This window comes from Nesoenas mayeri (genome assembly GCF_963082525.1).
Source record: "Nesoenas mayeri genome assembly, chromosome: 1".
In the NCBI taxonomy this organism is placed as follows: Eukaryota; Metazoa; Chordata; class Aves; order Columbiformes; family Columbidae; genus Nesoenas; species Nesoenas mayeri.
This window is the reverse complement of record NC_137541.1, coordinates 4,769,780-4,784,081: the sequence shown is the minus strand read 5'-3', so window position 1 is coordinate 4,784,081 and position 14,302 is coordinate 4,769,780. Positions and strand designations below refer to the sequence as shown.

At 43.8% G+C, this 14,302-nt stretch overlaps 1 protein-coding gene across 1 annotated transcript in view; it reads left to right on the top strand.

The window, feature by feature from the left end:
• PRKCQ (protein kinase C theta) overlaps nt 1-14,302 on the top strand; it is a 46,683-nt gene that overhangs the window by 15,359 nt on the left and 17,022 nt on the right. Inside the window, exons 10-12 of the mRNA XM_080363708.1 lie at nt 1,330-1,453; nt 3,697-3,872; nt 6,363-6,536. Coding sequence (XP_080219834.1) covers nt 1,330-1,453; nt 3,697-3,872; nt 6,363-6,536 — 474 coding nt within the window. The remainder of the gene's footprint in view (nt 1-1,329; nt 1,454-3,696; nt 3,873-6,362; nt 6,537-14,302) is intronic.

The following is a 14,302-nucleotide window of genomic DNA, read 5'->3' as shown; positions in this document are numbered from 1 at the left end:
AATCAGGAAATCTCTGAGATGCATATCTTTGGAGTTAGGGAAAATATTCTGAGGAGATGGCTTTGCATGCCTGAACTCTTCTCATGTCTTTATCTTGACCTTCACTGCGCTGCAGAGAGGACAGGACCTGGATGGATCTCATCCTGTAGTTATTAATACATTTTTTTTGTAACTGAGGTTGTGTAACATGGTTCAAGGCAGAGTGAGAGAACTTGGTAGTCACATAGCAATTTCTCCTGTGACTCTGTGATCTGTTTGGAATGAAACTCCCCAGATCACGGACTCTCAGGAAGAAACATGGTCCCTGAGGAGAGGATCTAGATACTACTGTCCTATAAACAGTGTATGAACACAGAAAATTTAATTAAAAAGAAGGAAAAGTAGTTTGTCACAAGACCAAACCCATAAAATAATTTAGAGACACTAGTTCAAATTAAGGATTGTTAGGACACCTCTCAGCTCGTGAGTAACCTCAGAGAAGGACAATATCTGTAGGTACCCAGTCTACCATATTTAGGTTACTTGGGTATCCCAAGGCAACATCGTAATCTATACAGCAGGTATTTTTCCAGCTATACTTTCCTGAAGGGCTCTCTACTAGGCTTAGCTCTGCAAATTTCTCACATTTATTTGATAGGTAGTGCTACCAAATCTCCAAAGATGAGTTTTTTCTACTCCTGCTTCTTTATTTCCTACCTGCTGTCTCCCTACAGCTCCTTGCACTGCATGCTTTCAGTCACCATTGAGAGGTGAAGAGGGTAAACAGTAGACACTTTCCACAAAATAGTTTTCTAATCTCCAGAAATTTAGGCTTTGGGGACTTCTTGAGCCATAGCTTCAGTCTTAGTAGTCCTCAGAGGATTTATCTTTCATGCTTTTGTCTCATCACTCATGAATCCAGACAAACTCTTACCCTCCACAACATCCTGCGACAAGGAATTCTTCAGAGTGACATGTGGACACTGTACAGGGTTGAGGTCACAACATGATCCAGCTTCTGGCATTTTTTCCAGATTTCTCTTCAAAGAGAGCTGTTAGGAAGGAAGTTGTTAACTAAAATGCCCTTTGTGTGGATAGCCAGGGACTCAGACTCCTGTGTGAAATAGGAGATCTCTATACTGGCAGTACTAACACCCACACATATCTCAGAAGACTCAATGAAGGCTGTGGGTTCCTCTAAAAGTTAGGTGCAGAGATGCTTTTCTCATAAGCAAAGGCCTTTTCTAGACCTTGGCTTCTGTGACAGTCACACTCAAGAAGCTGCAATGTCCATGAGCTCAAAATAATGACGTTTGGCTCAGAAGTCATTTGCTGTTTTCTGTAATCCAGGCTCGATGTCAGCGTGACACTGAACAGGTCTCCAGAGATGGACCTCTTGAAATTGGCTTCCCAGTTCCTGTGAAGGAGGTAACACCGCTTCAGGCATTGCCGGCATCTACAACAGGAAAAAAAGGTAGTTTCCCTTAGTGATGTGGAGTGGCAGTCTTTGATAATTTTTTTGTTTGTACGTGTTTAGGTGGAGGTGATAAATCCTGCATGCATTTTTCCAGGCTAGAGCAGGACATATCCTTTCTTATCCCAGGATATCAACAACTTTTCCAAGACACATTGCTTGGGCATAGCAGATATCTTGGATCCCAGCCTAGTTCCTTCCTTCTCTATAAATCTGCCCTTCCACCATGACATCCCGTTCTCTGGTGGCATGAGGCACCAACCACCACTCATTCAGCTAAACCCTAAACTCTCTTTGTGACTCAGCACTTGAGCACACCTCATTCCTCCACTGGCAATAAATAATGTGTTTATTCCCTTCTTGGGACTCATAGACTGTAAAGTCTGAGAGTTTCAAAGAGCAACCAAGCTCTGAACAGGAGATTGGGAAGTTCTGCTGATCACCATGGCCAGTTCTCTTTGATTTCACTTTTTTGTGGGGGGGTTGATATCCAGTACTTTTGAAAACCATCGACAAATTCCCACTTCATTCACTCAGAAGCTGATTCAGGTGTCACAGCCATCTGTGCTGCAAAAGCAGATGTTTAGGAGGGTGAATGAGAAATTGGGGTAGGGTGGTGATTAACAGACCTTGGACAAAGCTACTGGGGGCTCAGGGGCCTGAAATGAAAATTACAGTCTCTTGGGGGGATCCCTTGTTTGTCTGGTTTGTGCTTGGGTCAGAGAACTCTGAGTATTAGGAGAAAAAATGTCACTATCTTTTATTAGACTCTTGTGGCCTACATAAAAATTCATTTTAAAACCCCACCAGCTTTGTGGTTCATGGTGCTTCTCCAAGCACTGTACTGTAACTGCAAAAGATCTCCAATGGCACAAGATTTATCTGCTAGAAAAAGGAGGGAAAAAAGTACAAGTGAATCAATACTTGAACCTAGCAAGGACTTGGACAGTGAGACCTCAGCTCCAACCCTAACCTGGAGTAAAGATGAGAGCCCAGACCACACCATCATCTGCTTTCTCAATGAAAGTTAATACTTTCCTGTGTGGAGATAATATCCCAAAACCAACCTAGAGAAAAATGTCAAAAGGCACTGGCAGAGCCACATTGTACCAGTGCTCTGGGTTTGACCCTGTGCAGCACCAGGCTACCAAGTCTCAGAGGTTGGTTTTGATACCATCTGAGCTAAGAGGACAGTGTCCTTTGGCCCCCCAGGGGAAATAAATGTTGTCCCCATCTGTGGCTGTTTTCTTTCTTTTCATCAAGTAGAACTGGCTATGATGATGTGAATCAGTAAAGCTCCAAATGGTTTTCACATCTGGCTTACATGTGGGTCTGTTTGTCTACTGAATAGTGTTCTTGCTGTTCAGCAATTTAGAACAGTACAGCAAATATGCATGGGATAAATCCAGTAACGGACAGGATCCCTTAGAAGCTCATGTACATCCAAGTGAATGGAGTATTGAAGAAACTCTGAGTAGTTCCATTCCAGGACAGCTGGAATATTTATCAGAGCTTCACATCCAGGGCAGGGACCCGAAATGAAAGTGCTGTCAGATCTTTTCATGTGACAGATTTTCCAAGGGTCTTGAAAAGGCCTTGAAAAAATGGGACCAAATCATAAAATCAACCAGCAAGATGGAATGAAGAACACAGGAAGCCAGAAATGAAGGGTTTGGTCATGTTTTTCTGCCACAAAATATAAAGACAGATGGAGGAGTTCGTAATGCCACTGAAAGTGGAGTTATACTGGAGTAAAATTTCCTCTGGAGAGAAAACAATGTGGGAGCAGAGCCATTCTAATCAGTAGATGTGGCCACCTCATTTCCATTTACTCGAAATACACTTTTAAAACTCTGAACACAATACCTGTAAGTGTTCTAGGGATTTTCTGCTCATTTCCAGGAGTTTATTTCATAGAATCACAGGATCATTTCAGTTGGAAGAGACCTTCAGGATCATCGGGTCCAACCATGACCTAACCTAACTCTGGCACTAAACCAGGTCCCTAAGAACCTCATCTAAACACCTTTTAAACACCTCCAGGGGTGGTGACCCCACCACTTCCCTGGGCAGCCTGTTCCAATGCCTGACAAGCCTTTCTGTGAAGAATTTTTTCCTAATATCCAGTCTAAACCTCCCCTGGCGCAACTTGAGGCCATTTCCTCTTGTCCTATAATTTTCCTCTTGTCCTATAATTTTCATCTTTTCCTATAACTATTTGAATGCTGTGATGTGTGTTGCAGAGCCACAGGGCATCTCCTGGGAGACCCCGGTGGAGGGCACAACGAAGGGGGAATCTCTGATAGAGTCAGACTCAGCAGAACGCACCCAGGAGCAGCCGGAGCACCAAGTGCAGCTAAAACTAACCATTGAAGATTTTGTCCTGCACAAGATGCTGGGGAAGGGCAGTTTTGGCAAGGTAAGCATCAGGGGGCTGAGACAACACTGCATATAGTTTTTTATGGCACTAAATAGCATATTGTTTAAAGGTCACTTATGAATAAACATCTCCAAGCCTTCAAAGAACTTTTGCACTGGCATGGCTGAATCTTGAACTCAGTCTTCTCCTTGACTAAGACAAAGATCTTCCTTGCCCTTTCCTCCATCTCATTAGTTGTTGTTTCATGAGAAGCCATGACAGGAGAGGAAATTAGCAAAGTAAAACTGCAGCTTTCCCTTCTACACAGGTTGAGAGGGTCTGGGCGTCCACAGAGAGCCGGTGGGAAAGAATCTCTGTGCTGTCCTCCTCCATGCAGCTACTCTTGCCAGCTTGCCAGCTCCATGGGAGGTGGAAGCATTAGTTGAAAAGACGAGTGTGGGTCACCTCCCCTCTCCAGAGCAGCAGGTCCCCAGCTGGGAATGCTAACTGCTCTTTCCCAGCTCCGATCTGTGCTGGAGCGTGAAGCAAATTTTGCAACAGCCAAGAATTTGTGCTTCTGAAACAAGAACCACCTGTTTTCAGTGGATTAATTAATCTTGATGAATTGTAGATTGTTCTTCCTTCTTGCAGATGTCCCCTGGAAGGGGACTCATGTTATTCAGTGCCAGTGCAGAGCTGCGTGAAGTAATTTCAGAGAAACTCACCATTGTGTTTTCTCAGCCAATACTAAGAATGAGTATCACTATGTATCGCCTTGCTCAGATTCCTGAACATTTCCAAGATGGAAACTGTGCGTTAACAAAGGGCTGCTTTTTGCTTTCTAAGTGATCTAGAGGAATTGCTGCAGCCAATTCTTAAATTGGTGACATATTTGCCATGTTGGCTTTCCATACTTGAAAACACTTGGCATATCTACACTCTGCATGGGAAACAGAGCTGAGGCATCTCAGTTAGACCTAAGCCAGAATATCCCAAAATCCACAACCCAGACTAACCTGGACTCAAGAGCATAGATGTCACATAAACATTTATGTTGAAAGGACATGTGAAGTTCATCTAATCCAACCTGCTGCTCAAAACAGGTCTAATCAGATAAGCTTGCTCAGGGATTTGTCTAGTCAAGTTTTGAATTCCTCCATGGAAGCAGATTCTGCACCTTGTTTCAGCCCCCTGTATTAACATGAACTTTCCGAGCCTGCAAGCATCTGCATCTCTCTGCAGTGCACCATGTGGGTGTGGAGAGGATGGGCTATTTCGTGCCCTTCTGCAACAAACATCACCCACCAGTTTCCTGTGTAGGTGTCGCTCCTGGTGCCCTTATTTGCCTGGAGCAAGATTCACTTCCCCATAGAGGGGACAGGGTGTGCAGATATTAGAGCCTGAGGGGTTTCTCCAGCTCTGCATGGACCAGGGAGCTTGAGAGACAGACCCGTAAGAAAGTCCCCTCTGCATGATGTCTGGCATTGCTACCTGCACCTTGGAAGTCACAGCACAAGTCAGAAATGTATTGCATTTCCCAGTTTCCCCAGGAGAGCAGTGCCCGGCACAGAAGCGTGCATTAAAAGGGTGTTTGCAGCATCAGCACTGTTAGCATTTCTGGTCTTTCACTGCAGAGACAGAGGAAGGCTCTAGGCTCTACTCTCTGTCTCGTGCTACAAAGTGAAATGCAGCAGTAGCCAAAAGAGTAAATAAAAGTTTTGTCAGGGCTGAAACATGTCTGAGCTTACTCAGTAAATAGTGTCTGATAGAGAACTTCAAAGGCCTTTTCAATGAATCTTACGTATTTATTCAGTCTATGGGAAACAGCATCGACAGGCTGTTAGTGTAAAGACCAGGGCTGGCACTGCCTTCCAGTGGGGACTTAATTGCCTTGTAGTCTATAGAAAACCCTTCTCTACTGCCCCTTGTCTCACTTTTCCTGCCTATTAAAAATAGAGAGAGGTGCTAACTCCTTTGGGACATGTTTTGCTCATCTCAGAGAAGCTTGCAAAATCATGGGGGTCCCATCCTGCCTGCTCAGATGATGGAAGGAAGGGGAGAAATTCATATCTGGTATAGATCATCTAACTACTGGTATACATCAGTTTACACCTGCTGAGGATCTGGTGCAGGATATTTGCATTTCACACGTTGACAAAGCAATATTCTATGTTTTATTGTTTAAAGTTAGAAAACAGGAAATGTATCTCATGAGGATTTGCATAGAGATAGTTTCTGTTATCAGAAGTGTTTGGTTTTCTGACACGTCTTGTCCATGCAGGCATGTAGCCCCTGCTTTTGTAATCACCAAGACCTTCTTCATCCTTCCCTGGGGTTCAGCTTCATAAAACCATTCTGGGTGTGGGGAACAAACTCAAAGTCTACAAAGTCTTAATGATGGAATTTGGCCTTAAACACTACCTTTGTTAAGGCCTACCCTAGTGAATTCCCCAGAGCTCGGCTTCCAGCCTTGCATTGCTGTGTTACCAGTGATCTTCTCTATTCTGAGAGAAGAGCATTGCTCTTTCTGAGCAGCTGTTTCCACTCTAGGTGTTCCTTGCTGAGCTGAAGAGCACAGACCAGTATTTTGCTGTGAAAGCCCTGAAGAAGGATGTCGTGCTGATGGATGATGATGTTGAATGTACGATGGTGGAGAAGAGAGTCCTCTCCTTAGCTTGGGAGCACCCATTCCTGACTCATGTCTTCTGTACGTTCCAGACCAAGGTAAGACAAGGATCTGTCACCTTCGTCCACGTGATGAGGATGGTTTGCTGAGATATAGATACTTAGCAAAGTGCTAAAGTCTCCTAGATGTTAGGGAGTAGCTTGGACATGAGGTGGCAAGGGATCTTCAGATTAACCACTTGGGAAATGGCTCCAGAGATTTCATCTGCCTTCCTCACATTAATGTGGGGGTGCATTGGAGGATAACGGCATCCAAGACTAATTGAGGTGGTTGTGCAGAGACCAACTCTTAAAATCTGCATCTTATAATGTGCAAAGGCCACATCCACAGCCAGGGTGTAGATGTGCCCACACTGGTGTTATCTCAGCCTCCTGGACCACAAAGTGGTCTGCTGCAGTGACTAGCCTGGATCAGAACTAACTCAAGAAACTCTGTTTATGGAGAATAAACATACTGTCATTCACTTTGGCAATCTTTTGTCCCCAGTTACCGTTAAATTGCATTGGACTCTTCCTAATTTGTGCAGGACCACTGGTGGTGAAGGATGCAGTTCAGAGGGGCAGCACAAAGCATTTTCATCTGAAATCCTGCTTAAGACTCCAGCCCAAGACTGAAGTGACATTTAAGTGGTTTATATATCTTCATGGCCCTACATTGCAATGAACCACCAACTAATTAGCTTTCCAGAGCCTTTTCTATAGTCACAACCAATCATCTTAACACCAAAGCACACACAAGGCACAGAAATAAATTATGGAAGGAAATCTGAGAGATTGTCTTATCTGTTGAACTTAACAAAACCACTTCTGAGAGATGTTTGCTATCCCAAAGCTCAAATTCAGAGGAACATCACTCTCTCAAGGCTGCTTGTTCAGGGTTTTGTTAGGATGTTCTTGGTCCCTGGTCAGTCCCAGAATTTAGTGATACAAAATACTGCTTGGTATGAGGTTAGGACCTGCTCGGTAAGAGCCTTGCTGCTTCTGCAGTGTCAGGAGAAACAAATATAACCTCTGGGGTATATCCCAGTCACCCATGGGATGTGGCACCTGTTTAGAGACAGATTGAATTTATAACAGAGGACGTCTGGGAACTGCTGTGAATGATGTGACACTAAGCCCAGGCATTCATGTTTAACCCCTTCAGGACTGTCAGCAAGTACAGTATGTCCTGGGAATGGATCTTTGCCTGGAGAGGAAAGGAATTAATTCCTTTATTTTTTGGGGGGGAGCTAGATTTCAAATTAATTCCTTTATTTTTTGGGGGGGGAGCTAGATTTCAGAGGAAAATATAAGTGACCCAACTCTAAAACCAAAGGAAATCAAGACTTAATTACAAAGACAAAATATTCACATCAGTCAGGGCTCTACAAGGGAGCTTATACTTCAGGGATTGCTGCTTGTGCTGCCTGTAACTCTGGGTGACCAAGTGAATGTGGACTTGTTTGTGGTCCAGCCCTGGTCCAATGTTGATGTGGGAGCTGGAGGTCAGGTTTGGGATGGACACAGCAGTGACAGCCTGCAGCTCAGGTTTCAGTAAGTGCCTTTGTGCAAGTGTCCACTTCCCTCGGGAGACCACAGCAAGAAGCTGACAGACCAAAGGGAGCCATGACAGGAGCCAGATGAGATTTACTGATCATTCAGGGGGTTAACTGTTCTTCTGGTTGTGGCTGAGGCAAGGAAAACCTGCAGGATGGAAAAGCAATGAGTGCCAGGCTCAAAAACCTAAGTGGTCTTTTGCTACACTGTCTTATGGGCAGCATCACAGTATAGCCCTCTTGTCATACAGAAAGACTCTCCATCCATCTCACCATTGCCAGCATTGCCATTTTTAATTTATTTGATCTCTCATTTTGCCCTCAAGTTCACAGATACAAAAGCCAGAATGTGGCCATTGTGAATGATTTCTAGCTTATGTTTTTCTCCTCTGACCTTTGCAAGCCAAGGGGTGATGGCTCAACACATGAAAGTCATTGAGAGCAGGAGAGCTGTGACAAGCCCTGGACAGTCTTTTACAGCTTATAGGACAGCACAGTTCAGTTGTAATGTCTTTTAGAGCAGTTATTTAAAAAGCCAGGGCACTGCTGTGTAGTCCCTCTCTGGACTTAAATATTGAAAATTTGAATTTTAAATTGAAAAATTGATATTTTTTTTTAAGGTTTCACTCGATAGATAAGTAGTTTCAAACAGAAATTCACATGTCAATGTCTGTCTGAATCTCTAACGCTTTGGCTTGCAAGGTTTCTGAGCTGCTTCAGTTATTGAGACCTCTGCAAAGGACAGTAAAAATAGGAATATTCCTGCACTGAAACAAGAACCTCAGTATTCTCCATGTCTCCAGAGGAAAAAAAAAGAAAAGTCATATAATTTGTTGACAGTTCTTTGAGCTCTGAGATGAGTTTCTTCTTGGCCTCAACCCAGGTAATTAGTGAATGCTCCAAAAATATATAAAGCTTGACAGCCCTTCAGACAGGTTTTTATAGGCACCAGGCACCTAATGCTCCTTTTTATCCTGCGGAGGCTGAATGATCAGTGCTTTGGAAACTCAGAATACTTGTCATGTTTTGCTACATGAGAACAAATTCAAATTCATGAGGGTTTTTTTCCCCAATCTGTTTCTGAACTTGACTGTTTTATTTCACTGCGGTAATCTTTGCATCCAGATATTCAGCTAACATAATTATATGGTGTGAATTTTAACAACAAGCTCAGAGAACTATTCTGTTGTATTACGCTTAAAGGGACACTGTTATGTTAAAGAGGAGGAAAAACATATTTATCTTTCTGTGAAATCTCAAAATTGGTAATGCCAAAACAGCGACTAGCATCCCAGTGTTTATGTTTTATTCTTTTTTATGCATTTCACTGATCTTCTGTGATAAAACTAGGATATTCCTTTTTGAAAGTCACTTTTGCTTCTGTTTCTTTATTTCATTGACACATTATTCACACCTTTTACCTAAATGCAAATTAAGTCCTTAGGCATTTTGGCTTGTAGCACAAAATAGTGACAGGAAAGCCTATCTCAACCGAAAGAGAAGTAATCTTTATAGCAATTTAGAAGGCAGTGTTACAGAAACATTTCATTCTTTTTTTGCTAATGTATTATGTCTTTTCAAAGTCCTGGTGATGAACCATTTTCACATGCTGTGCTGTTTTGATATACTTAATACTGACTTCAAAATCTCTTACATTGGAAGGAAGGAGAAAAGATTTTAAATAAGGACTGTGATCCTCATTTAAAAATTCTTAGGCTCTGAAGTGTTTTCCATTAGTATTTTCAGGAGATTTCTCATTAAAATATCTCCTCGGAGGAAACTGTAATTCCTACAAAATTTTCCAAGGGCAATTTCAGTTTTCTTCTGTCTCTGGCTTGCCATTAAAAGGATGGGGCTGAATTATTTGACCTGAATCAAAGCCTGTAGGTTGACACATGTGTGTTTCGCACCCATTTGATGTTCAGCTCTATTGCCTTCTGTGCCATGGACCCTTTGAGCAGCCCTGGATCAGGCCCACCTGCCGTCCCCAGGCAGTGCAGGATCCTGTCTGGCCACAGCATGGCTGCAGGAGGCTGATGGATTGCAGGAGAATCATAGAAACGTAGAAACATTTTAGTTGGAAGACACCCTCAAGATCATTGAGTCCAACCATTAACCCAACTCTGGCACTGAACCATGTCCCTAAGAACATCATCTACGCATCTTTTAAACCCCTCCAGGGATGGTGACTCCACCACTGCCCGAGGCAGCCTGTTCCAATGCCTGACAACCCCTTTTGGGAAGAAATCTTTCCTAATACTCAATCTAAACTTCCTGTGGTGCAACTTGAGGCCATTTCCTCTGCTCTTGCCACTTACTACTTGGGAGACCAACACCCTCCATGCTACAACCCCCTTTCAGGTTGTTGTAGAGAGCAATAAGGTCTCCCCTGAGCCTGAGAAGTCATCCTGCAGGGAGATGAGGTTGTAAGCCTGGACTTCCAGCTCTGATGAGCCACTGAAACACAACAAAATATCATAGAATCATAGTATAGTTTGTGTTGAAGGGACCTTCAAAGCTAATCCAGTGCCCCCCCTGCCATGAGCAGCGACATCTTCACCAGCTCGGGTTGCTCAGAGCCCCGTCCAGCCTGGCCTGGGATGTCTCCAGGGATGGTTCATCCACCACCTCTCTGGCCAACCTGGGCCAGGCTCTCACCACCCTCAGTTGGACTGACTAAAGTAAATGCATGACAAAAATCTTGATCACAGGATGAGGTGTTCTATGGGGTCAGACCAGATACCTTTCTAGCCAGCATCCAGTTTTTGGTGTTGACCAGGAAGGAAGGGTAAGAAAGTACAGGGCAACATGGTGATTTTTCCCTTGTGCAAACTATCCTATGTCTTGGTATTCAGCCATTTGGGAGACCTGATCTTGAAGCTTCAAGGTTTCTAGATCTCCATCCTCCTAGTATTTTGTGAGAGATAAATCAGCTTGGAAATGTCTGATTCAATCCACTTGGCCAAACTTGAGCCAACTGTTGGCGAAGCTGGGGAAGAATGGGGAAATTTACGGAGGCTTCAGGGATTTTTACCTCTTGCAACTAGCAGGCAGGAAAATTGACAAGGTCTCACTCTATCCTGGCCAAAATTTCAACATGGTTCAGTAGAAGTAGCAGTGTCTCAACAGAGATTTGGGATTTCAACAAGGTTCTGCCAAAGAAGGTGTGAGCAGCTGTAATTATAACATCAAAAATACAAAGTCTTAGCAAGACACTTCTAGATGGTGTCAGCCCACGTGGTATGAACAGGCAGAGTATATTGGCAAGGAAAAGAGGGATCCAGCTCATAAGCATAATTTTTTAAAGTGATTAATTAAATATCAAATATACGTGTTCTAATTGACTTCCTGGTGTCCAGCTCTGTGAAAAAACAGCCCAAAATGCATTCAGCTTTGCCTGAGATTTCTAAAATTCTACAGTGTAACTGCTCCTTGTACTGAAAAAAGAAAAGTTGACTTTTCAAAATGAAAACATCACTCTTTCCCCCCCTGCTTTTCAGCTGAAAAAATATTTATGTTTCATAAATTTGACTACTTTTTGTTTAGTTTTTGGTCTGGTGACTTTTTTTATCCTTACATTTTCACTGATTTTTTTTTTCCTAGCATTAAGAAAATCAGTCTCTTTCCAAGATCCCACCCAATGCTGATAGGGAAAACCAGTTATTTTGGCAAGACAAGGCTGATAGTAACTCAGTTTACCACTGTTAGTGGTGTACTCTGCCTGCTCTGAGCTGTGAGGAAGGGTCTTGGGATCTCAGAACTCAAGTGAGTGGAGCTTTGCCAGCCATCTTTCCACCTTTATATGTATATATATATATATGTGTGTGTGTGTGTATAAATACATTCATGTGCTTTGTACCAAGTAGACGGGCACACAAAGCTGAGCATCCCAGATGAGCAGTTTAACATGCAATCAAAAATGCTGACAGTGCAAAGATTAGAATAAAAAATAGATAACGATATCAGGGACTGAATTGTTTGACAGCTGTAAGAAATGCTGCCATCTCCAGAAGATAGACTGGTATTACACAAGAGGAAAAAAGTGTTTAAACCAAAGAACGAAATGAAGCCTGAGGTTGCTTTAATCTGTAATGAATTGGCTTTGCTAGTCCCCAGGTGGTGCAAACAGCAATGTTAATACCTCCTATCGTCACCTATTAGCAAGGAGTGACCCTGTATTAGATGTTCCCTGTGGGAACGTTCCTACTAGATGGGATGATGTGATGGGACTACAGCATTTGGTGGGTGATGTGGTGGGGAAGGACTGAGAGGCCTTTGTCTCTCACCTGTCCCATGAAACCAAATAGATCCAAATCATGGATGAGCATCCAGACTGATCTGGGCTGAGCTGCCATAAATTGTGAGACAAGAATCAACTGCAGGAGTTGCATTGTGTCAACCCTTACTCTTGGCAACAGCCAACCTAATTCAATGGCCATGCAGTGGGTTTAGGTCACATAATGTGCATTGAGGAGCCTTGTCCATGTGGAGCCATTTGCTACGGTAACTGTTCTAAATACAGGCAAAGCCACGCTGCCCTGAAACATTAATTATTATTTATAATTATTCCACCTGGAAGCCCTGGGAAGAAGAATTTTTGCTCTTCAGTAAATGATGTTAAATTGTGCATTTGTATGTATGCAAGTGCTTTCAAATGCAAAGAAAACAAAATCTGAAAATCTCTACAGAAAAAGCACTCTGGAGGGCTTCCAGCTGGTTTGAGGATGTTAAGAGCCTATTATAGGATGTACCTTCAAAAAAGATCAATTTAAATGCTACCTGCTTTATACTCATTGTTTATAAAGTTGAGAGCATGTTTGATGGTGACTATTCATTCTCACAGCAGTTTTGTTCAGAGCAGAAACAGGTCAGTTTAACTCCGTCCCTGCCACGTCCTGGAGAGGCAAAGAGAGCGTGTGGCTCTGCAGAGAGGGGTTCAGGTCAGCACAGGCACTGAGGGATTGATAGGGAAAAGAACTGGCTTCTTGCAGTAATCAAGTCTTGCAGCACCTGGCAGGATCAGATTGATTTGAGAACCATGTTATTTTGTGTGCAGGATGCAATGGACAAGGCCCTGGAAGATGAGGGAGTGGCTGATACATGGATGTCCACAAGACAACTAACGCCAGCTATCCTGGGGCAATATCCATCACTGAGCACAGAAAATGCTTTTATAGTCCTCCTTGAGCTCTGTGGTTGTAAAAGATGCCCCCAAACTCAGCCAAGAAACCAGACTTGTTCTGATCTATTGTGCAAGTCTTGTCTGAGTGTTTGCTACCCAAGGATGCTCTCACGGTGTGGGGGGGTCATCTTTTATCTGTCTGTAAGGCAGGCAGGTAGGGTGATGTGGCTCTTCCCAAGCCTCCTTCAGAGCTCTGTAGGTCTCATCACTGAGGAACAACATTCCTGTTTGTTTGCTTAGCATCCTGGAGCCAGGACCATCATAGGGGAGAAGAATCACAGAATCACAGAATGTCAGGGATTGGAAGGGCCCTGGAAAGCTCATCCAGTGCAATCCCCCCATGGAGCAGGAACACCCAGATGAGGTTACACAGGAAGGCGTCCAGGTGGGTTTGAATGTCTGCAGAGAAGGAGACTCCACAACCTCCCTGGGCAGCCTGGGCCAGGCTCTGCCACCCTCACCATGAAGAAGTTTCTTCTCAAATTTAAGTGAATCCTTTTGTGTTCCAGTTTGAACCCATTACCCCTTGTCCTATCACTGGTTTTCACCGAGAGGACCCTGGCTCCATCCTTGTGACACTCACCCTTTAGATATCTGTAAACATTAATGAGGCCACCCCTCAGTCTCCTCTTGTCCAGCTCCAGAGCCCCAGCTCCCTCAGCCTTTCCTCACACGGGAGATGCTCCACTCCCTTCAGCATCTTTGTTGCCCTGCGCTGGACTCTCTCCAGCAGTTCCCTGTCCTGCTGGAACTGAGGGGCCACAACTGGACACAATATTCCAGGTGTGGTCTCACCAGGATAGAGTAGAGAGGAAGGAGAGCACATCATCTCAGCTGCCACATCTTGAGAAATACCCACTTAACCCAATCCCATCTGCTCCAGGTGCTGACAGATTTCAGAGCCTGGCAGTAGCAGACAGGAGCCATCAGATAACTTTCCAAGGACAAAAAGAAGTGTAGGTCAGAACCTGCCTGCAGACGTGCCCCCCATGACATTCTAACCCTTTAACCTCTAGCACACTGTTGAATTTTTGGTGGTTTCAAGCGTGAGTTTTGCCACTTCCCATTTTTAAAGTGTTCTGTGCCTC